At 37.8% G+C, this 24592-nt stretch overlaps 1 protein-coding gene across 2 annotated transcripts in view; it reads right to left on the bottom strand.

Annotated features, from left to right (window-relative positions):
* The window catches only part of LDAH (lipid droplet associated hydrolase), a 110176-nt gene that overhangs the window by 12830 nt on the left and 72754 nt on the right, over positions 1–24592 (bottom strand). For both annotated transcript variants that reach the window (XM_047068142.1, XM_047068143.1), the window contains exons 5-6: positions 20031–20265; positions 5151–5233 (exon numbers count right to left, since the gene is read on the bottom strand). In XM_047068142.1, the coding sequence (XP_046924098.1) occupies positions 5151–5233; positions 20031–20265 (318 nt within the window). The remainder of the gene's footprint in view (positions 1–5150; positions 5234–20030; positions 20266–24592) is intronic.

The raw sequence follows: 24592 nt of genomic DNA, 5'->3' as shown, positions 1-24592 counted from the left end.
ACGGCCAGCTACCTGCCAGACATGTGCCCACTTGGGTGTCCACAGGTATCTCAAACAAAGTACCCAAATCAACTACTCTCTCAACCACCTCCTCCAACTAGCTGATCCTCCTTCCCTATCTTGTTATCAATCTAAATACAGAGAAATAATCTGAGATTCTTCCATCTCCATTCTCTCATTCTTTCACTTAGTACTAAGTGCTGTTGTTTTTTGTTATAGACTCAAAACTTTAATCAGTGAACTAACATGCACACATGAAGGGCACCTTTACACTGGCCCACAGCAACACAGGTCAGTAGTTACAGAGTCCGCTCCCAAGTACTAAGTTCTTCTACTTCCTAAATCTTCCCTATCTTACCTCCTTTCCACCCCCATCCCACTGCCTGAGTCCTTGTAAAAGCCTTCTGAATGATCTCCCTACCTCAAATTTCATTCTTATCCCATATTTTCCGTATGTTCCCCCAAAATAATCCCTCTCATTTGTTAATCTAGCCACATTCCTAGGGCTGACTGATGTGAACTGGTAGCTCTCAACTGGCTGGCTGTTCACAGATGGCACATGCTCTGATGGGTCAATGGCTGTGTCATATGGTTGTCAAACATTGTGAATATCACTCCTTACTTAAACCCTACAATGGCTCCCTAGCATCTCAAAATAATCTAGTCTTTTTAGTGTAACATCTCATGGCTTCTTGTTCTCAGGCCAGTGCGCAAGCCACAACACCGTGCTGCCTAATCTATATTCTAGTCTCTCCAAGGAAGGGCTTCTTCACTGGGGTCTAGGGGTCCATGTGGGTTTGTATAGAAGTGGCAGTGGGGGAGGCGTAACGTACACTTGCTTGGGAAAAAGATGACATCTTTATTTTTGCTAACCTCTAACTATAATTTAGTATTTCCTTCAATTATGTATGCAGGCAATAAATGATAATAGTGTGAGTAACACCTATATTTTGTCACCTATAAAATTACGGAAATTCTCAAATCGCAGTAAACTTGTTGAGGATAACTAAAAAATTATTTATGCTCATTGCTATAAATTTACCCTGGGTGGCTCAGTCAGTTAAGCATCTGACTCTTGATTTCAGCTCAAGTCATGACCTCACAGTCTGTGAGATTGGGCTGTGCATCGGGCTCCTTGCTGTCGATGTCAGGGCAGAGACTACTTAGGATTCTCTCTCTTCCTTTCTCTCTGCCCCTCCCTCACTCACACACATGCTCTCTCTCAAAATAAACATTTTCAGTATTAATTCTGACTGCTATTATATGTCACTATTTAATGTGTTAATAAAGGTATATATACTATGTATCACAAATTTGTTTTTAAGTTATTTTGATAAATATACTTCAATATAATTGCTTTTTTGTAGTAATTTCATGTATTTATTTTATGCACTTAGACAAATTATTTTGCATAGGGGTCCACACATGAGAGAGCCAAAGAGACGCATGGCACAGGGAAGACTTAGACTCTCTACCCTAGTGGCTTCCCCATCCATCCATCCAGTACGCATTTGTTGATTACTCAGCAGGTATCGTTCACTGTGCTGAGTCTTAGAGATATCAAGATGAGAAAAACATAGTTCCTGACCTGCAGGTGGAGGAAAGGGCAAACCGACCATTTGAATACTCTGTGATAAATGTAATATTGTAACTTTACACAGGGAGCCAGGTGAACTGGGAGAGGGACACCTAACCAAAACCAGGGGCTGGGAAAGCCTCCTGGAGATGACAATGGAGCCAGGTTTTAAAGGATGGATAAGATCCAGAGGTGCCTGGGTGGCTCAGTCAGTTAAGTGTCTGACTCTTGATTTTGGCACAGGTCATGATCTCCCGTTTCATGGGACTGAGTCTCATGTCAGGCTCTACACTGACAGCATGGAACCTCCTTGGGATTCTCTCTCTCCCTCTTTCTTGCCTCTCTCTCTCTCAAAATAAATAAATAAACTTTATTTTTTAATATATGCATTTTAAAGTTTATTTATTTTGAGAGAGAACAGCAGCTTGAGCAGAAGAGGGGGAGAAACAGAATCCCAAGCAGGCTCTGTGTTGTCAGTGTGAAGCTGGACGTGAGACTCGAACTCATGAATCCTCATGGATCATGAGATCCTGACCCGAGCCACCCAGGTGCCCCTAAATAAATGAACTTTAAAGGGCAGATAGGATTCAGTCAGGTGAAGAAAGAACACAACCTATGATGCCAAAGGACACAGTATAGTCTTTTGACAATAACTATGAGTCTGGTATATTTGCTTCAGGAAAGGGACATAATTTTATGTAGTATTAAAGCACTGCTAATAAACATAACTGTCTGATACTGTATATAAAGTCTCTAGACCTGGGAGGGAGGTTGGGAGGGAAGGAAGGCAGGCAGGCAGGCAATCAGCCTGGTGGATTTTTCATAGTTAAAAAGGTCCAGTTTCCTCAAGAAGATAAAAAGTTCTCTTCATGTGGACAATGGAAATCCAGTGGTAGAAAATTTGAATTTAGGACCAAAGCCTGGTGATGATAGTTTTCTAGAAGATGAGAAAGAATCCAAAAGCCATCCACATGATGTAGCAGAGAGACTATTTTTAGACTAAGTTTCTTGTGGCTTCCTGACTGGATGGCACAAAGATGCGTTTTTTAGAACTGTCTTAAATTAGTGGAATATTTGAGACACACTATAAGATCTTTGTAACAAAATATATGGCTCAAAAAGTCTTCACACTGGAAGGTAGCCCTGGAAGGGCTGGAAGGGAAGCCCTTCCCTGGAAGGGAAGCCCTGGATAGGTATGAAGTTTTTGAACATATATGTTTGGGCTGAAATGGGACTGGGTATCCTTGACTAGAGTATCTAAAAAGGGATATGTCTAGTCTTGGAAATCGGTTTTCAATCTGAACTACTTATCAGGGTTGTTTGGAAGGCAAGAGGCATTGCCCACCATCTTCCTAAAAGTATGTACCCTTTCAAGTTTCCTTATTTTCTCAAGCAAGACTGAAACATATGTTGATTCAACTTTTACCAATATTAAATTACAGCATGTTTCCTCTTTTTTTCATTACAGAAAAAAAGTTGCAATAAACTTCCTGTCTCTCTGTACCTCGTTTCACTTAGGAATTGCAACTATATTATTCTAGTGGAGAGATCAAACTTAGCCGGTACAAATGATAATGAACTGCAAGGTAGTTTTGCATCATTAAACTAAACAATGCTTTACTTTCCAAAATTCCACAAGTACATTTAATGCTATCTTAAAAACAAAACAGTTTTCTGTAGTTGGAAAAGTTTATTCTTGTGACTGTGTTAATATTAACCTTGAAATGCCTGCCATCTACCATTATACTCCCGTATTTCTCTCCTGAAAGTTTCAGGAAACTTACAGTGCTCCCACAGTTACCGTAAGCAGACTTCGATCTGGGAATGATTACACTTGCATATGGATTTAACTTAGGACAGGAATAAGTTAGCACCTTCTTTTGACCTCTTTCTGAGAACAACATACAAACAGAATCCCGAAATGATGAGTATTTACAGCAGCTGGCTTACACAGGTGGTAAGATGGGCTTCGACACATGACGGGTCTAGTCATTCAGCAAGTGTGAATTTTGGAAGTGAGCTTCTGCCAGTCTTATTATTAACTGGGAATTGAGTTGTTTTTATGAACTTCTAGCCTTGAGAACTTAAATGCTTTTTTGAAACAAATTCACTTATAATCTAGCTGAAAAATAAAATACTGTTTTTCTTGAATTTTTACATCCTTCAATGACTGGAAACAGCTGAAAGGCCTGGAGAGAGTGTCCTTCTGAGGCCCCAACCTCCTCCATTCAGCTAGTGAGGGTTTCCTTCTGGCTTCAAAATTTCAGTCTCTAGCCAAATGCTATTTTAGAAAAAGATGACCACTGTGGCCGTTAAGACAAACACAGATTTTCAAAAGTCTTCTCTCTGAGTGAAGCTACTATAGATCAATACTCTGAGAATACTTTTTGAAAGAACATATGTACATTTCATGCTTTAAGATAAGTGTATTGGGAGGTTCTAGAAATATGAATTAACACTGTGGCAAGTTTAAGTCAAAGTCTCAAAGCTTATAAAGACATTCTAAACCTGGGGTGGGGTATCTAAAATTTTACTTGTAGACTGTAGGCTCCCGGGCCCTGTTTGTGGCCACTCAGTAAGGGCGCTGCATTATACCCAGCAGATGTCACAGTTCAGCACTGACTATAAAGCTCTGGGTTAGCACAGCCCAACAGAAACATAAAGGCACAATGTAATTTAAAATTTTTCTAGTAACTATACTAAAAAGCATAAAGGAATGGATGAAATTACTTTCAATAATCTATTTTATTTATTAATTCAGTGGTCTAAAATATTATCATTTCAACATGTACCCCTTTTGGGTACTAAGTTTCTGAAATCCAATGTGTATGTTACCCTCATTGCACATCTCCTTTCAGACCAGCCACAAGAAACCACATGTGGCTGGCGGCTGTCCTATTTAGACAGTGCAGCTCTATCCTATTCAGGATGAACAGACAGACAAGTGATGCCATGGGAGTACCAGGGCCACCTAAATTCTAGGGTACTGAGACATATTCTAAACCATGGCACCCTCACAGTTTCAGGGTCTGGTGCTTCCAAATGTGTTCGTGTAAGACTCTAGCTAACTTGCAGCATTAACTCCCAAGTACTAAATATTTCAATCTTGGCCTTTCTGCATCTGCTTATATAGAAATCTGGTCTTGGGGTAAGAGCTGGACACTCCTACTCTAATGCACTGGGGAATAAAGAAAGACAAGCTGAGTCAACAGGTCATAGTGATGTCAGTTCTTGTCCAGTGTTTTACTCACATGTTAATATAACTCATTTATTCTATAAATATTATTGAGAGTCTTCTCAGAATAAGGCCCTAGAGAGAAGCATTGATTCTGAAAAAAAAAAAAACCCTAACAAAAACAGGTGGTAAACTATATTTAAGTATGTATTTAAGTATGTAGTCAGCTTTACTTCCTTCCTATGCAACTTTTAGAACTGCCATATTTTAACTAGAAGTAGAACTCTGTATGAAATCTACAAACCCTTGAGATCTTACAGACTAACCAGTTCTAGCCCTTCATGCTCAGTAAACTTTGCTGCCCATCTACTTACTGCTTTGCAGCATTAAAGTGATTACCTTAGATAAATGTGCCCTTATGGTTTCGTTGTCTCTCTCCACCACTTTCATCATTTCTTGGCCTCCAAGGTAGACAGCATTAGCTATATTTAAAAAAAAAAAAAAAGAGTCAAACACTTGGAATATGCAGAACAAACACACATGTCAAATCCACTGTATTTAATTCCTGTTCCCCCTTTTCCTTTCAGCAAGCACTACCTGATGTGAGATATCACTAGGCCAAGAGAGGCGTGTGAGTCAGGCAGTGTGCATGGCCTCCGGACGAAAGAGCATGTCCCACAAAAGAACCTGCTCTTCTCACCTGCCTTTCTCAATAGCAACACACAGCAGTACGATGGCCTAATGTCAGACACCTCAGTAGATGGCGTGTAGTGCACCTGATCAGTGTGTTTTTATGATTTAAGGATTAGAAGCACAGACTTTCACAGATAAATCATGTATACCAGGGAAACTGCATGCAGTTACTAACGTGAAACTATCCTGACCTATTTTTTTTTTTTTTTTTTTTTTTTTTATTAAAGATACAACTAAAAGGGTTTAAAGTCAAGGGGCTCCTGGGTGGCTCAGTTGGTAAAGCGTCTGACTTCGGCTCAGGTCATGATCTTACGGTTCATGGGTTTGAGCCCCACATCAGGCTGTGTTCTGACAGCTTGGAGCCTGGAGCCTGCTTCAGATTCTGTGTCTCCCTTTCCTCTCTCTCTCTGCCCCTCCCCTGCTCACGCTCTGTCTCTCAAAAATAAATAAATGTAAAAAAAAAAGGGTTTAAAGTCAATTTAAAGGCTAAACGTTTTTTTTTTTTTTTTTTCAACGTTTATTTATTTTTGGGACAGAGAGAGACAGAGCATGAACGGGGGAGGGGCAGAGAGAGAGGGAGACACAGAATCGGAAACAGGCTCCGAGCCATCAGCCCAGAGCCTGACGCGGGGCTTGAACTCACGGACCGCGAGATCGTGACCTGGCTGAAGTCGGACGCTTAACCGACTGCGCCACCCAGGCGCCCCAAAGGCTAAACGTTTTTAATGAGGGTTAGTTCCATTGTACTGACTGCATAATGAGCAAAACTGACCATCTCCCTTTCAAGATGTCACACACCTGAGAAAGAAGAAAACAAGAGACAACATGAATTTATGCGGCTTTCTTGTACTACTATGAAAACTTTCATTCAATGCCGTGTTCCTTTTCATTTGATTGGTATTATTGTCACTTTGCTTTTTTTTTGGTCATCACTGCCTGGTATATGTGTCCTTTTCTTTATTTTCAATCTTTTCTTATTTTGTTTGAAGTATGTCTCTTTAAATCATAGGCTTCTTTAAAAACATAATTTGAAAGTATCTCTTAAATAAAGGACTTAACATAGTCACATCTATTGATCTAAAAGATCTTTGGTCTGGTTCCTGTCATCCTGTTTTGTATATGCTTCACTTTCTTGTGATTTCTAACTCTTCTTTCCACACCCTTTCGTGTGAATGATGAGTTTTCTTTTCCTATTTATCTATTTAAAATTTATTTATTCATTTAAGTAATCTCCACACCCAGTGTGGGGCTTGAACTCACAACCTCAAGATCAAGAGTTGCATGCTCTTCTGAATGAGCCACCAGACGCCCCTTTACTATCTTTTAAAAATTTCTTTTCACTAATAGCCTGAACGCATAAATTCTGTTTTTATTCACTGAATGGTTAGCTATACCTAAAATTTTGTAAAACCTATTTTTTTCTACTGCGGTCTAGAATTAATCAGTGTCTATAATCTCTCCTTCCAATAAGGTGACTCTTAGCATCCCTGAACCTTCCTCATGCCTTCCTTCTACTCTGTCTCCTCTTAGGAGCTGTGGGTAATAAACTCTTATTCCAAAGGCAGTTGTTCTCCATGTCTGTCATTTTGCCACACTGATTAAAACAAATTCTGGGCACATTTTCAAACAAGGCAGAGGTGGTATGGGGAGGTCAGTGTGGTGGTTTTGTAGGGCAGAGTAGTGGAGTGGGGGAGAGCTACTGAAGGAGGGGCTCCAGAGTCTGCAGAGGGTTCCTCTTCAGCTCCAGCCATGTACTGATTGGCACTATCATGTGAGACACCACCAGAAGCTGGGGAAAGAACCACTTGAAAGGATTTAGATGGAACAGTGTCCAAACTGGAAGTAGTTACTGTTCCTACCAGCCTCGCAGAAAAGTCTTGTAATTAATGGTGTATCGGGGCACCTGGGTGGCTCAGTCGGTTCCGTGCCCGACTTTGGCTCAGGCCATGATCTCACAGTTTGTGAGGCTGTGTTGGGCTCTGTGCTGACAGCTCAGAGTTTGGAGCCTGCTTCAGATTCTGTGTCCCCTCTGTCTCTGCCCCTCCCCTGCTTATGCTCTCTCTCTCTCTCAAAAATAAAAATAAAATAAACATTAAAAAAAGGTGTATCAACTAAAGAACTTGGAAGGGTTTTTGCCTTGGTAGAGGGGTAAAATTGGCCCTAAACTAAATGCTGTTCTGCAAGCAACTAATAAAGCCTAAAAGCAAGAACAGAAAGGATCAAACTATTTCCAAGTAACATAACTGTCCCATAGCAAAGCTTAAGAACATCTACATAAATACAAAAATACCCAGCATCCAACAAAGTAAAATTAACAATGTAAAGCATCCCATAAAAAGTTATCAAGTATGCAAGGCAGGAAAATACAACCCAAGATAAGGAAAAAATTAATAAAAACTGACCCAAAAGTGACAAAGATAATAAAATTGGTAAACATTCAAGAAATGGTGCTGGGAAAACTGGATATACACAATGCAAAAGAATGAGTTGGACCATTATCTCATACCATACACAAAAATTAATTAAAAATGGATCACAGTCCTAAATTTAACAACTAAATGTATAAAACTCTTACAAGGAAACATAGGAATAAATCTTTATGATCTCAGATTAGGTAATGAGTTCTAAGATATGACACTAAAAGCACAAGTGAGAAAAGGGAAAATAAATTGGTTTTCATAAAAATTAACACTGTGCTTTAAAGGACACTGTCAAGAAAAGTGAAAGGATAACCCACAGAATGAAAGAAAACTGTACATCTAATAAGGATCTAGTATCCAGAATATATAAAGAACTCTTACAATTTAACAGTAAAAAGACAAAAACTTGATTAAAAATGGGCAAAGGATTTAAACAGGCATTACTCTAAAGAAGATGTACAAATGGCCAATAAGCATGTAAAAAGATGCTCAACATCATTAGCCATCAATGAAATGCAATCAAAACTATGTGATACCATATCACACCTACCAGGATGCTACAAGAAAAAAGACAAACGAAAGTCAGTGTGGACAGGGATGCAGAGAAACTGAAACCCTCATACATCGTGGGTAGCACTGTCAATTGGTACGGGCACCGTGGAAACAGTTGGATGGTTTCTCAGAATGTTAAATATGGAGTTACTGCATCTATCTAGCCATTCCAATTTGTCCAAGAGACCTGAAAACAGAGGTACACACAAAACTTTGCGGGAATGAGTATAGCAGCATTGTTCATGATAGCCCAAAAGTAGAAACAATGTGCATGGCCATCAAATGAGAAATGGAAAAGAAACATATGATACTGCCATACAATGGAATATTACTGAGCAATAATGAAGTACTAATACATGCTACAACATGAATGAACCGTGGACACATCATGCTAAATGAAAGAAGAAAGTCACAAAAGGCTATTATTATATTGTATATAATATACAATATATATTGTATATAATTATATTATATTATTATATTGTATATAATATACAATATATATTGTATACAATATATATTGTATATAATATACAATATATATTGTATACAATATATATTGTATATAATATTGTATAGTATTATATTGTATATTGTATATATATATTATTATATTGTATAATTCCTTTTATAATTAAATGTCCATTATACATTGAGAAATACATTGAGAAAATAGATTAGTGGTTGTCAGGGACTGGGGTAAGGGGGAAATGGTGAGTGATGGGCATGGGGATTCTTCTGAGGTGATGAAAATATTCTAAAGTCACATAATTGTCATGGTTGCACTACTCTGAGAATATACTAAAAAAACAACAACACTGAATTGTGCACTTTAAAGGAGTGAGTTTTATGGCATTTTAATTACATCAAAATTAACCTATTTTTAAAAAATTGGTATTTGCAGATATTGAGAGTTCTATAACCTATACCATATATTTGAGAAGTGAGAAATATTGAACGTGTTAAATAGAATTATGGAAGATATAAGAAAGACTCATATCAAACTTCTAGAGATGAAAAATACACTAGATGGGATAATAGCAGAGCAGACATAATTAAAAAAAAATTAGTGAACTGAAGACAGCAATAGAAACTATCCAAAGGGAAACACACAGAGAAAGAAAGTGGGGGAGAGGGGGACAGGAGCAAGAACAGAACATCAGTGAACCACAAGTGAACTTCAGAGTGGCATCATATACCATGTGATTGGAGTCTTTGAAGGAGGGAAGCACAGAAAAAAATATCTGAAAAAATATTAAAATATTAAAACCATAAACCTACAAATCCAAGAAGCTCAAAGAATTCCAAAGCATAGGAACCATGAAGAAAACTATATTCAAGTACCTAAGGAATTGCTTCAAACTAGTATAAAGAGAAAATCTTAAAAGTAGAGAAAAATGATACACAGTTGATCCTTCATCAACATGGGTTTGAATTGTGTGGGTCCACTTAAACATGTTTTCTTTCTGATAAATACAGGACTGTACTGTAAATATATTTTCTCTTCCTTAGGATTTTTTTCTCTTACTTTATTGTAAGAATAGAGTATATAATACATATAATACATAAAATATGTGTTAACTGTTTATGTTATCTGTAAGGCTTCTGCTCAACAGGCTATTAATAGTTAAGTGTTTGGGGAGTCAAAAGTTATACACAGATTTTTGACTGCATGGGGGGTTGGCACCCCTATTCTCCACATTGTTTAAGGGTCAACCATCTTACTTACAGAGTAACCAAAACTTAAAATGACAGCAGATTTCTTCTTGAAATGATGTAACTAGGAGACAGTGGAGGAACACTTTTAAAGTAATGAAAGAAAAAAAAAGCCTGCCAATCTAGAATTTTATAGTTAGTGAAAATAGCTTTCAGACATACAAAAACTGAAAGAATTAACTACCAGTGGAAGTAAAAGAAATGTTACAAGAAATACTTGAAGCAAAAAGATGATATCTGATGGAGATTGTATCTGCACAAGGACATTAGATGGGGTGCCTGGGTGGCTCAGTTGGTTAAGAGTCTGACTCTTGATTTTGGCTCAGATCATGATCTCAGGGTTCATGAGTTCAAGCCCCATGTCAGGCTCTGTGCTGGAGATGCAAAGCCTGCTTGGGATTCTCTCTCTCCTTAAAAAAAAGAGAAATAGTTATTATGTGGGTAAATTTAAAATACAATTTTTATTTATATCTCTTTATAAGACAACTGACTGTTTAAAGAGAAAATAGTAATACCATATCAAAGAAGTAAAATATATGACAACAATATCACAAATGCTAGGAGGGAGAAAAGGCTTACTGTTGTTAAGTTTCTTATGGTATACTTCAAGTGGTAAGTCATTTGAAGACTATAAAAATTAAAAATGCTCATTGTAAATCCTAAAGCAACCACTGAAACAGCAAAACAAAGAATGACTAATAAGCCAATGCAGGAGATAAAATGAAAGCATAAAATATCCAATTAACTCATAGGAAGGTAGAAAAAAGCAAAATTGGAACAAAGAACATAGGAGACAAATAGAAAATATATATCAAGATTACAGATTTAAGCCCAGCTCTATTCATAACTACATTAAATACAAATTGTCTCGACATTCAAATCAAAAGGCAAAGTAGGTAAGAAACCAAGATTCAACTATTTGCTGCCTGTAAGAAATGGATCTTAATATAAAGACATAAATAAGCTAAAAGTTAAAAAACAGAAATAAATCATGCTAACATTAGTCAAAAGAAAAGTAGAATGACTATATTAATATCAGACAAAATGGATTTCAGAGCCAAGAATACTACCAGAGATAAAGAGGGTGATTCTGTAGTGATAAAGTGTCAATTCATCAGGAATAAATAAAAGTCCTAAATGTTTATGCACCTGGTATGTTTGAACTTCAAGTACGTGAAGTAAAAACTAACAGAAATACAAAAAGGAACTGACAAATCCAGAAATATAGTCAGAGATTTCAATACTCATCTTCTAATAATTAATTTTTTTAAGTTTATTTATTTTGAGAGAGAGAGCGAGAGAGAGAGAGAGCGAGCATGAGCAGGGAGGGGCAGAGAGAGAGGGAGAGGGAGAGAATCCCAAAGAGGCTCCATACTGTCAGTGTGGAGGCTGATGGAGGGCTCTAACTTACAAACTGTGAGACCATGACTTGAGCTGAAACTGAGAGTCGGATGCTTAACTGACTGGGTCACCCAGGCACCCTGATATCTTCTAATAACTGACAGAACAGTTAGAGAGGAAAATCAGTAAAGATACAGAAAAGGACACCATCAATCAACCTGACCAAAGTGACATCTATAGAACAGTCTACCCAATGAGAACAGAATATACATTCTTTTTAAGTATCCATAGAGCATTTCCCTAGTTAAGTCATATCCTGGTCCATAAAACATGTATCAGTCCGTTAAAACAAAATCATACAAAATACACTCTCTGGCCATAATGGAACCAAATTAGAAATCAATAACAGAAAGATATCTGGAAAATCTCCAAATATCTAGAAATGAAGTAACACATTTCTAAATAACCCCTGGGTCAAAGAAGAAATCTAAAGGGAAATAAAAGAGCATTGTGAAGTGAATAAAAAGAAAAACACAACATATCAAAATTTGTGTGACATGACCCCAGCAGTATTTAGAGAGAAGTTTGTAAAGCACCAAAAACCCAGTTTATAAATGGAAAAAGATCTCAAATAAATGACCTCTGTTCCACTGTAAGAAACCAGAAAAAGAAAATTAACTTCAAAGTAGGCAGGATAAATAAGAATGTTCACAGCAGAAATTAATTAAATAGAAGCCAGAAAAACAGTTGGGAAAATAAATGACACCAAGAATAAGTTCAGTAAAACTGATGAACCTTGAGCCCGACTGATCAGGAAAAAACAACATGTGGGAAGACATGAGACATAAAACATTACTAAATATCAGGAAAGAAAAGTGACATCCTATAGATTTTACAGATGCCAAAAAAGATAATCAAGGTAATTTTGTGAACAACTTTATGCTAAGAAATTCAACAACTTAGATAAAAACGTACAAAATCTACAACAAAGACAAAAGTTTTAAGCTTACTTGAAAATAGATAACCTGAAAAGTCTTACATCATAGAAATTAAATTTGTAATTTAAAGCCTTTTCACAAAGAAAACCCCAGGGCACGAGGACTTCATTAGTCCACTCTATCAAATATTTAAGGAAGAAATAATGTTGATTCTACATAAACTCTTCCATATATCCTACACATATGTGGATACTGGATTTCTGACAGAGGTAGCATTGAAGAGCAGCAGAAAATAGGTGGTCTGTGGCAGGCAGAATTCTAAATTGAAACAAATAATCCTTGCCCTCCCGGAATCCACTCCCTTTTGGGTGTGGGTGGAACCTGTAAATCTGATGACATATTACCCCCATGACTGGGTTACGTTATAGAGCAGAGATGACTTTAAGGGTGATTATCCTGGTGGGCCCAACCTAATCACATAAGTCCTTCAAAATCTGAGTTTTTCTCTGGCTGGTGGGAGAAGAGGAAGTTAGAGATTCAAAGTGCTAAAAGGATTAGAGGTACCATTGCTGGTTTGAAGATGGAGCATGTAGACAGGAATGGAAAGTGACCTCTAGGAGCTGAGAGGGACCCTGGCTCACAGTGAGCAAGAGAATGGGGACCTCAGTCATAAAGCCACACAAACCAGACTTTGCCAACAACCTGAATGAGCTCTGAAGTGGATTTCTGGATGTGCAGGGCCATTAGGGAGGTTTCTGAGATCCAGGCAATGGTGACTCTTGAGATGAGTGGGAGTTATATGGGAGTTTGCTTTGGGATAATTCATGGGAGGTAAAAACATTTACGTTTTAATCACTTTTCTGTAGTGTCATTCCTCAATTAGAAACAACTTAAAAATCTGAATAACTTGGTAAGGAATTTTATATTTCTAAAAGTAAAGTTTTTATCAGGGAATGTATCTCACCCTACCTTTTTTTCCATTTTTTCTCCTGATAATTTCTCATCTAAGTATACTTTTTTTTTAAAATTTTTTAAGAAAGTAACATACCAGCTTCCTTTCCTGTAATTGCTCCAAGGAAGCCATTTTTTTTTCATTCCTCAGAAATGCTCATAACACAACACAGTGGTCAGAAATAATAATACCAAATGGACATGTAATTTCCTAAGGGGAAAACACATTTCTCTTGGCAATGACTGTCAACAGCATTCCTGGAAACCCAGCAGAACTCAGAGTTTCAAGCACCACAGTGAAGGAAATATCCAGAAGTAGGAGTAATGGAAACAAAAACATGAAGGAAAGAGAATGATTTCGGAGAGTGTGAGTTGTTTATTTTTTTTCCATTACAAATCCAAATACAGGTGTAAAAAAACTCGCCAAGGAGTCCGATACTCTATTTTATTTGCTACCATATCTTCTGAACCTGCTTAGTGTTCAAGTGTCACTACAGGCCTTCATGTTGCAGGAGAGTGGCTAATGGAACAAAAGGTGTGGGGGCCGGCGCTGGAGGGACCAGTGGGACTTGCATCTCACAGGCCAGACTAAGCGTCACTAAGCGCTTCCAAGTACACATAATATACGACAGAACACTGCCTTCTGCTGACCTCAGTTACCTGTACTGATGTGATTTTTCATCTTTCTGGAAAAATCCCAACTCATCTTCATGTCCGAATTCATTTGTCTTCTCTTCACTTCCTTACTTAGGTAGAACTGATTTCTCCTTTATTGGTACTACTCATGTCCTGTGGTTATTCTCATGACAGCCCTAATGGTGATGTATTAAAATTCTTCCATGCTGGAAGTTAACTTAAAGGCAGGAGCTATATTTCATTTATTACTCTTTCCAGTGCTTATCAGAGTATTTGGTTCATGGCAGGTGTCAGTGAGGGTTGTTAAATGAAATGGGAAGGGACTGAACTGGTGTTGGTTTTTTTGGGGGAAGGGGGGGTGAGAGGAAAAACCTGCTGCTTTCCTTGAAGCGGTGCAAGAGGTGACGTCTGGCCACAATGGAGGCCAGAAGTGGAGGCAGAAGCACACTGACACCGGTGAGCCCGGCGGGGAGGTAGTGGTATAAGACTGGGACAAATCACTCCAGGCACGGGGACAGTCTAAGAGCTTCTGCTGAGACTGGCCGAAAATTGGGCCTCATAAAGCACTGGTCTCAGCAGTGGGGGACAATGCAGAGGTAAGTAAACCCACAATTAATGATACAACAGGAAGTTTGGGGGAGATGCATACATAGTTGTCTGAAGTAGAGCTTGGGCACTGGAAGCCAAGTTGTCCTGCTGTTGTGGTGGCAGGTGGCCCAGGGCCACTAGTAGGGCTCCACAAAATGCTTCAGTTCGTTTGGTGTTGCCATTATACTGATGATTATAACTATCCATTTAGTCTGCAAACAGATCATCTTGTTTCTGTGACACTAAGTTCACCAAAGTGAAAACCACAACTGCAGGTATTTTTTTAGAAAAAATAATACTGCTTTTTAGAGTGGCAGATTATATATATATGTTTATTTAGAAAAACATAGTAAAACCTTCATTGAATGATTTAATTCTAAACCAGAAGTGATATTCTAGTGTTGTATCCAATCAACTTTTGTCCTAAATCTTAATACTGACTACACACACACACACACACACACACACACACACACACACAACTTCTCCTTCATGCTGCATTTTAGGCTAAACTTCCATTAATTAGTAAAGCTATAGTTGCCTTCTATAAATAGATTTTTCTAAGCTACACACATAAATGAGAGGAGAGGTAACAAAGGAGTCTGATTTTGTCTTACTCAAAAAATTATTCTGAGATTGGATTAAAAATATTTTGAGAAGAAATTTGATTCCGTAATAAAGCTTATGTTTCAGTTTGTTGAAGAGTTCATTTCATATCATTGTACATGTTTTAAAAAGCTATTTCCATATAGATCAAGTAAAGGAAAGATAATGAAAGTTTTTTGCTTGTTTGTTTTTTGTTTTGATTTTTACAAGAATGTATGCAACAAAATAACATAACCTACCAGGAATGACCTTTGTCTCTGCACTGTTTTTCTAGTTAGGTAACTGAGAGGAATTAAAACATCCATTTGGCCTAATGAAAAGACCCCAGAATATTTTTTAAAGTTAATTATCTTGACCTGTGATACTGCTAAGCTAAAATATATTTGCTTTCAGCTTTGATCAGGAAATCCAATTTAGCTGTCTCAGTGAAAAGCCTATGTCTAATGAAATAGAAGAACATCTATTGTAAAGAAAATATGTAGTAGCAAACATTCCAGAATTAAAGTAAAAAACCTCATATATTTTCTTTGAAAACAACACTTAAAACAATTTAATTATGTAAATTCATCTGATGGACACTGTGGTAAAGTTTATAAAGTATGGTAATTGAATTAGGGCTACTCTTTGAATGATGGATAGGAAGTGGTTTTACTCACTCAGTGTGGTGAAGGAGGCTAATACACAGAATCTCAGCCTACAGGAAGGGCCGTCTTTGCCAAAAGGGCAACAGCATTTGAAATACTTGAATATTTTGGTTCCTTGAATTTTTCAGACCTTACTACAACAAAAAAATGTGTGTATAAACTAAAGGATACAGAAAATCAGTTTCTATCTAGATAGGGCAGGATTTATTATCCACTACTTGGACTAGCAAACTTCCTCCGTTTGTTTCTGTAAGATTTCTACTAAAGCACAGACATTACATAATGTGCAAACACTGCAAGCCCTCCTAAAAGTCAAGCTGGCATGTTCAAGGTCACTCTTTGGATGACAGGAAAGCCAGAGAAACAGGTCTACAGAGGATGTCACAGATTGCACAGACCCTGAGAATGATCTTGGAGCTGGTCTTCCTTTGTCTTGATAAACCCTCTCTTTGTGTAACCTAAAAATCATGCTGCTGATTCAAGTGGCTGGTCTGAATACTGATTACATTTACCATTCATGGGATATAAGCTTGGAAGAAGTCCACTAATCACCTGCAAAAGCCAGGGTCTTATTAGTATGGGTATTTCTCAGCTGGGACCTTCTTCCTTTTGTAGTAAGCAAGGTAATAGGAATTGCCTAAAGGATTGTCAGGGCAAGCCCAGGCAAAACAGCTTCTATGGTACTTGTTGCAAGAGGAGGCAAGGGTGATATGAGACCCAAAGGGGATAGGTTGGAAGAGACTGGCTAGCATGATTAAAATGCTTGGTTAAGGATCAGCCTAGGATCACTACTATGAGACTTAACTAAAACCCAAGTAGACAATGAACCAAGAACCCAAAGAAGAAAGACGAGTAATTTTCACCTGCTTTCACTTTACCCAGTTACACAGATTGAGTGAGTAATGGGGAAAAAAAGAGACCGCCAAAGTACTGCCTACATGGACATCAGAAGGCCTGATCTAGAACAAAGAGAAGAGAACATCAGAGAAGGAAGGATGTCTGAAATAGGAGAGCTATGTTCCAAAAGTTTGTTTGCACGTTGGTTATTTGGAACAGAGATGAAGTAAGGCAGCTGAGGGCTCAGTCTGCTTAGAGTCTAATTTGCACATACTGTAACTCTACAGGGGTTGTTGTGTGAAAAAGGAATCCCAGGGCTCCCCAGGCAGTAATGTGGCTAGAAGGTTCTGGTTGCCTTGAGTCTGGGAGGATAGTGTGTCATGTCCAAACTATCTTGTTCCTGAATGCCTGCACTTGGGGCCACTGAAAGATGCAGCAGGAGGTCAATCACTACAGCTGAAAGGAAGATTCCTTTCTCTGAAGTGCAGCTTATACAGCCTACTTCTCTAAAAGGGTGCTTATAACTCTGGTAGAGAAAAATTGGAAAACATCTTTAATTGTCTTTTAGTTAAAAACATTAAATACTTGACTATATATCATATGTGTTACATAGTTACTAAATGTATATAGAAAAACAAATAAAACTTTTGTATACTCCATGTCCTGGTTTGAGTTTAGAACATATTTCTATTTTTTTTAATGTTTATTAATTTTTGAGAAAGAGAGAGAGACAGAGAGACAGAACACAAGCGGGGTAGTGGCAGAGAGAGACACAGAATCTGAAGTAGGCTCCAGGCTCTGAGCTGTTAGCACAGAGCCCAATGTGGGGCTCAAACTCACGAACCATGAGATCATGACCTGAGCCCAAGTGGGACGCTTAACTGACTGAACCACCCAGGCACCCCTGGAACATATTTCTAAAGAGGTATAAGAAAAGCACAGGTAGCTGTCTACCTAATGCCTATCAGAAACTCATGTTTTGGGTGAAGTGTTCTATAAATGTCTATTAAGTCCTGCTGGGTGAACACTGTGGTTGAATTCTTCTATATCCTTGCTAATTTTGTCTTGTTCTATCAACTGTTGAGAGAGGTGTGCTTAAGTATCCAAGAATAATCGTGGATTTGTCCATTATTTCTTTCAATTCTATTGGTTTTTGCTTCATATATTTTGTAGCTGTCTTGTTTGGTGCACACATGTTTAGGATTGCTGCCTTCTGTCTTCTTGGTAGACTAAACCTTTTGTTATTATTGTGCAATGTCCCTCTCTGTCCCTGGTAATTTTTTTTTGTTCTGAAGTCTACTTTATCTCATATTAATACGGTCATTCCTTATTCCTTTTGATTATTGTTTACATGATATATCTTTGCCCATTCTTTTACTTTCAATCTATGTATATATAATTATACTTGAACTGGGTTGTCTGAAGATAGCATATACTTAGGTAATGCTTTTTAATCCATGTTGTCAATCTTTGTCTTTTAATTGGTGTATTTTTTCCATTTACATTTAATGTAATTGGTATGTTAGAGCTTGTATGCCATTTTATTATTTGTTTTCTATTTGTCAAGGTTTTTTGTTTGCTGTGTTCCCTAACATGCAGGGGTTTTAGCACTTAGTAGGAAAAGCAGGGAAAAGTACATCTATACCATCCTCCTGGAAGCAGAATTCCTTGGAGAAAAATGGAGTCCCTAACTGGAAAATGTTTTTTATAGTTCCCTCTATAGGGTAAAAAGAAAAATACCAAAGGGGGAAAAACTGTAAAGAAAAATAAAATTATTTATTGAAGTAAATGTGGAGTAATTTTATACATGTTTGCCAGAATTTCACGTAACTTCCACTTTGGTTTCAAATAATTTCCAAAGTGTACTGTTCCTTTAGAGATCATCTAGTCTCACCTTTGTTTTGAACAATGACTGAGGGCCAGACAGGGGAAGGGACTAAACTGAAGTCACAGAGTAAGTCTGGACCAAAATGAGTAAGCAAAACCAAAGCAAAACCAAAATGAGAATTGAGCGTTTCTGACTTGCAGTCAATACTATTTTCACTTAGGCCATCTCTTTCTCTTCTATAATATGAGGGAAGGATAAAGGGCTGGACCTTATCCTTCTTTAAGGGACTTCTCCAACTTCAATCTTTGGTGATTTTTATAACTGTCCTTATCCTTGCTTCCTTTATTCCTATCTCATCTTCTTCCATTGCTATGCTAAGGCTGTAATAAAGAATGGACATTGGGGAAAGTATGGAGCAGACAAAAATCCATACAAATACAGAAAATATATTGAACTTGTATTTGTAATGATTGCTTCTTGCTACATATTTGGAAAAATAACCTTGTATAATCAATCTGTAGCTGTACAACAGGGCTGTGACTTGTTCCTGGATTCATTATGTACATGACTGTGTGGTGCTCTTAACACAGGTGAACACGGTAAGCTTTCTTCAGGAGTCTTGCCATTACGATTAACTGGGGCAGAAAGACAATAGTAGCAACTATGGTAAAAGGAAGCTTAGCACAGTGGTAGACTGTCAAAGTTTAAACACTACCCACTAGTTGTGTGACTGTGCCAATCATGTAACTTCTCTGTACCTCAGTATCTTCATCTGTAAAACAAGGACAGTAAAATACCCAAACCTGATTAGTTTTGAGAACTACAAATAAAAGCCTAGAACGGTGCCATTAGCTGCTGCTGCTGCAACTGTTGTTATATCATTCGTTGGAGGCTTATTATAAATAAAATATTATATAGACACATTGCACATATTATCATATCTAATTCTGCAATAACCTCTTGAGGTATAGATTAAAAAGGATTATTTTATTATGAAAATAATTTATAAGCATTCTATGAATTAGTATTAACCTACAAAGGTAGATTACATTTAAAAACAAAGGTTGAAGGCAAAAGATAAAGTAGCAAATGTTCCCTGGCACATTCAGAAAATATACTCAGCACAATACCCAGTGTTGTATTACCATGACTATTATTTATTACTTTTATCAGTTAAACTCCTCCAAAAACATTTAAAGAGGAAAAATAAAAGCATAGCCTGTTCCCTCTATGGGAATATCTGGCCTGGTTTCCTTGGCTGGTTTCTGTTAATTTCTCACACTGGACTAACAGGGCACACGCTAGACTCCTGCAAATATTCCTTCCCACCATCTGGCAGCAAGAGGGAGAATCAGAAGGGTAAGGTTTACAATTAAAGCTTGATGAAATTAAAATTAAAGCTTCTATTTCTATTTTTATTTTATGTCTGGTTTTAAGCTTTGGGGCTCGATATTCATGGACTGTCTGAGGTTGTTCTCTTACTACTTTCTGATACAAGAACAAACATAAACCTTTTAAAATGTGCTTACCAATGCAGAATGGTTCCAATATATTCAGGACCGAAAATTCGTACTGCACGTTCATCATTTGAAGGCCAATTCTTGTTATCAGGGACCTGATTTTCTCAGGCCATGGTTTAAGTAAAAGGTAGCCAAAAACATAGAGAGCATATCGAAGCCAGCACAGAAGTGGAGTGGCGATCCTGCCGTTTGGTGTCTCAGATAGTCGCTCGATTGTTGGAAAAAGCAGAAAGGAGCGAATTATCTACAATAAAAAACATACTTTGGTGAGAAGTTTCTTAAGGGATAACCCACTGTTTTACTGTTTCTTTTGTATAGTACTGACAAATGACTGGGTTTCAGAATATAACTGAAGATCTGTTCTAAATGAGAAGAATCACCATATGCTGTCTTCTCAGTGCACAAACAATCTGGGGAGCATAGAAGGATGTCCCTTGAGTTATTGGGGTCAATTTTCAGGGTGAGGAGCAAATCAGATTCCTAGATAACTTCCTGATTGTGACAGCAATTCACAATCCCTTTGAAGGATTGCCGAAATTAGGAATTCATATACCATGTTATACCACCTTGACTGACTAATGATAACAGAAGAAAGTAGAGCTACATAATGAACTCTGTTTCTTGTATTTTTAAAATTTTTTAATGTTTTTTTATTTTTGAGAGAGAGAGAGAGAGAGAGAGAGAGAGAGAGAGAGAATGTGCGAATGGGGGGAGGAGCAGAGAGAGAGGGAGACACAGAATCCGAGCTGTCAGCACAGAGCCTGACGTGGGGTTTGAACTCACAAACCATGAGATCGTGACCTGAGCTGGAGTTGGATGCTTAACCGACTGAGACACCCAGGTGCCCCTAAAGAACTCTGTTTCTAAGGGCACCTGGGTGGCTCAGTGGGTTAAGCATCTGACTTTGGCTCAAGTTGTGATCTCATGGTTCATGAGTTTGAGCCCTGCATTAGCCTCTGAGCTAACAGTGTGGAGCATGCTTGGGATTCTCTCTCTCTCTCTCTCTCTCTCTCTCTCTCTCTCTCTCTCCCCCTCCCTTTTTCTGCCCCTCTCCTGCTCACTCTCTCAAAATAAATAAATAAATACACTTTATTATTTTTTTTAATATTTATTTATTTTTGAGAGCAAGAGCATGAGCAGGGGAGGGGCAGAGAGAGAGAGGGAGACATAGGATCTGAAGCAGGCTTCAGGCTCCACGTCTGTCAGCACAGAGTCCGACATGGCGCCCGAACCCACAAACAGTGAGATCATGACCTGAGCTGGAGTTAGGACGCTCAGTCAACTGAGACACCCAGCCACCCCAAAATAAATCAACTTAAAAAAAAATTATGTGTCTAGTCAGCATTTCTTTTACTGATTATATTTGGGGATAGTTCACTTTTTGAAACACTCCTCTATTCCTTACTGTTACCGATAAAAGACAATCTTTAACAGGACCAGATACATTTCTAACAAATGATTTAACCTTAATAAAGTGCAGGCTAGAAACAAGCAAAGCTAGAAATCTCTATATACACAGGAGAATGTTTAAGGACAAAACTATAATTCAACTGAATTCATCAGGATGTCAGGAAGTATATTTTAATAATACTCCACAAGAAAGGAGCATTGCTAAAACATTTTACATTTACCATTACGTACTATACCAATATTTTAAAAATTAATGAAAATAATTTCTATGGGGGATCAGAAAAGGCAAATAGTTAAGCACAGTCCCTATTAACAATACGGTAATATAAATGAAATAGATCACCAGTATTAACAGAGTGTAGAACAGGAAACGAGAATGGACACAATGGTTTTACTTTTTTTTTTAAAAAAAAGTTTAAGCTAAATATAAGGTACATAAAGCATATAAAATATGAATATGCAATTTAATAAATAATGTATAAAATGAACAGCTATGTGGCTCCAGAAGCAAAACACTGACAGCATGGCATCTTCTAATCTCAACTCCTACCTCTCCTCACATTTTAGGTTATTTCTATCCTGACTTCCTTACTTTGCTTTATATAAATACTTATCATTCCTTAATACTATAATCACTTCCTTATTTTGCTTTACATTAGTACTTATTGTCCTGTTAGAGACTGAAGTGTCTCTCCCAAATTCGTAAGTTGGAGCCCTAACTCCCACTGTGATTATATGTAGAGATAGGTAATTAAGGTTAAATGAGGTCACAGGGTGCGGCTCTGATAGATAGGATTAGTATCCTTATAAGGAGACTGACCAGAGAGCTCATTCTCTCTTCCCAGGCACACTCGAAGAGGAGGTCTGCTGAACACACAAGGGGAAGGTGGCTATCTACCGGCCAGGACGTCTCACCAGAAAGTGTCCGTGCTGGCAGGCTGATCTTGGATTTCCAGCCAGCAGAACTGTGAGAAAATAAATGTCAGTTGTTTAAGCCACCTAGTCTACAGTATTTTCTTATGGCAGTTTGAGCAGACTAATACACATTTCTTAACACTATAGTTTAATTTTGTGTGTTAGTGAACTTTACATAAATACAATCATGTAGTATGTTTTTGTGTTTTACTTCTCTCAACACGTTTGTAAGATTCATTCATGTTGATATATGCAGCAATAGCTTATTAGCTTTGCTATCTAGTTTTCCATTGCATGAACATATTGCTATTTATTTTATCTGATAGATATCTGGGTTGTTTTCAGTGCAGAGGTATTACATACATGCTGCTAGGAACATTTTTATATGTGTCTTTTGATGCATGTATGTATGTATTTCTGTTGATGACAAAGTACAACTTCTATGTCATATGGTATGCATAAGTTCAGCTTTAGTAGATGATTCCAAATGATTTTCATGCCAACAGACATGAGAGTTCATATTGTTACAAATCCACACTACATTTGGTACTGGCAAACTTTGCAATTTCAACTACCCTGACATATTTTCACTATGACCTTTTTTTCTCTGATGACCAGTAAGGTTGAACAGCTTTTGTGTGTTTACTGGACATTGTCTATATCTGCTGAAGTGCTTATTCAAGTCTCTTGCACCGTTTTCTATTAGGCTGCCTGCCATTTTCTCTTCTTGATTTGTAGGTTTTTTTGCGTGTGTTTTGTTTTTGTTTTTTAATTCTATATTCTAGTCCTTTGTCACGTTGCAGTCCTTGGCTTGCCTGTTCATCTCTTATTTTTTTCTCAATGGACCTAATTTCTTAAGTTTGATGCAGTTGAATTTAAATCTTTTATACTTACTGTTTTTGGTGCTTAGTTTTTTTAAAAAATTAAAAAAAATTGTATTTGAGAGAGACAGTGAGTGAGCAGGGGAGAGGGAGAGGGAGAAAGAGAGAATCTCAAGCAGGCTCCGCACTCAGCACAGAGCCTAATGTGGGGCTCCATCCCACAACCCTGGGATCATGACGTGAGCCGAAATCAGAGTTGGATGCTCAGCCGAATGAGCTACTCAGGTGCCTCTCTTTATGCCTAGTTCAAAAAATTCTTGTCCAACCTCATATCATGCAGATACTACTTTTTTCATTCAAAATGCTTTTTTTAGAAATTAGGTAATGCTACCTCTGAGCTGTTCTACAATGTATGTTTAAGCCTCTGGTTGTGTTCAACTACAGCTGTGGGTGTGTTCCTTTGATTTCAGGTATCAGTAACTCGCCATTTCCCTTTTGTATTTACATTCCTCCTTCTGGATGAACTGAATGCACTTTTCTTGGTAGGGGCTGACAGTAAAGGTGGGTTTTTGTGGACTCTTTCATTCTCTACCATTGACAGTCCTTTTCCATAGTAACATTGGGTGACATTAACCAAATGTTCAAGTTGATCTGTGATTTGAACTAATATATGGTCTATTAGTGTCTTTCTTACTAATAGAGAATAGGGATTTTTTTAAAAAAGGTTTATTTATTTTAAAAGAGAGAGGGGCAGAGAGAGAGAAAGAGAGAGAGAGGGAGAGAGAGCTCCAGAGGGAGAGAGAGAGAATCCGAAGCAGGCTCCAGGCTGTAAGTGCAGAGCCCAACATGGGGCTGGATCTAACAAACTGTAAGAGCATGACCTGAGCTGAAATCAAGAGTCAGGTGCTTAACTGACTGAGCCAGCCAGGTGCCCTGAGAACAGGGATTTGAAGGTGCAACCATGGAGGACTCTTTTCTTTCTAATCATCGTTCTTGTTTTTCCTTGGTCATATCTGTCAGCTGAGTGCTCAGCCATTTCCTATAGACTTTTCCTTTTCTCCCAACAGTAGCTGAGATATTTCTTTTTTGCTCATAATAATTTGACCTCTACTACATCTTCTCCTCTGTCACATAAATAAGAATGTACTACTCCTTGTGGCCTTGGTGGTGAATAAAAGACATTCTTTGGGAGCAGGGAGCCACAGTCTTTTCAGATGATTTTTTAAATGCTGCATTGGCAACAATACATGCAAATGCTCATAACATGCATTTGGAATGAATGCAGGGTCTCAGCTCGAATTTGGGAATTTCTGCCACCTTAGCATCTTCTTAAGTACAAAGCAGCAAAGAAGCTAAATGGATTGTGTGTATTTAATAAAGGCACTCATGGGGACTTGTGATGTAGATGATCTGGGCTCCAAAACG

The sequence above is a fragment of the Lynx rufus genome, unplaced genomic scaffold (assembly GCF_022079265.1).
Source record: "Lynx rufus isolate CCGP_SWC_20201006 ecotype Redwood Valley unplaced genomic scaffold, mLynRuf1.p SCAF_8, whole genome shotgun sequence".
NCBI lineage: Eukaryota > Metazoa > Chordata > Mammalia > Carnivora > Felidae > Lynx > Lynx rufus.
Note: the sequence above shows the minus strand (reverse complement) of the source record. Positions and strands in the feature narration are given on the sequence as shown.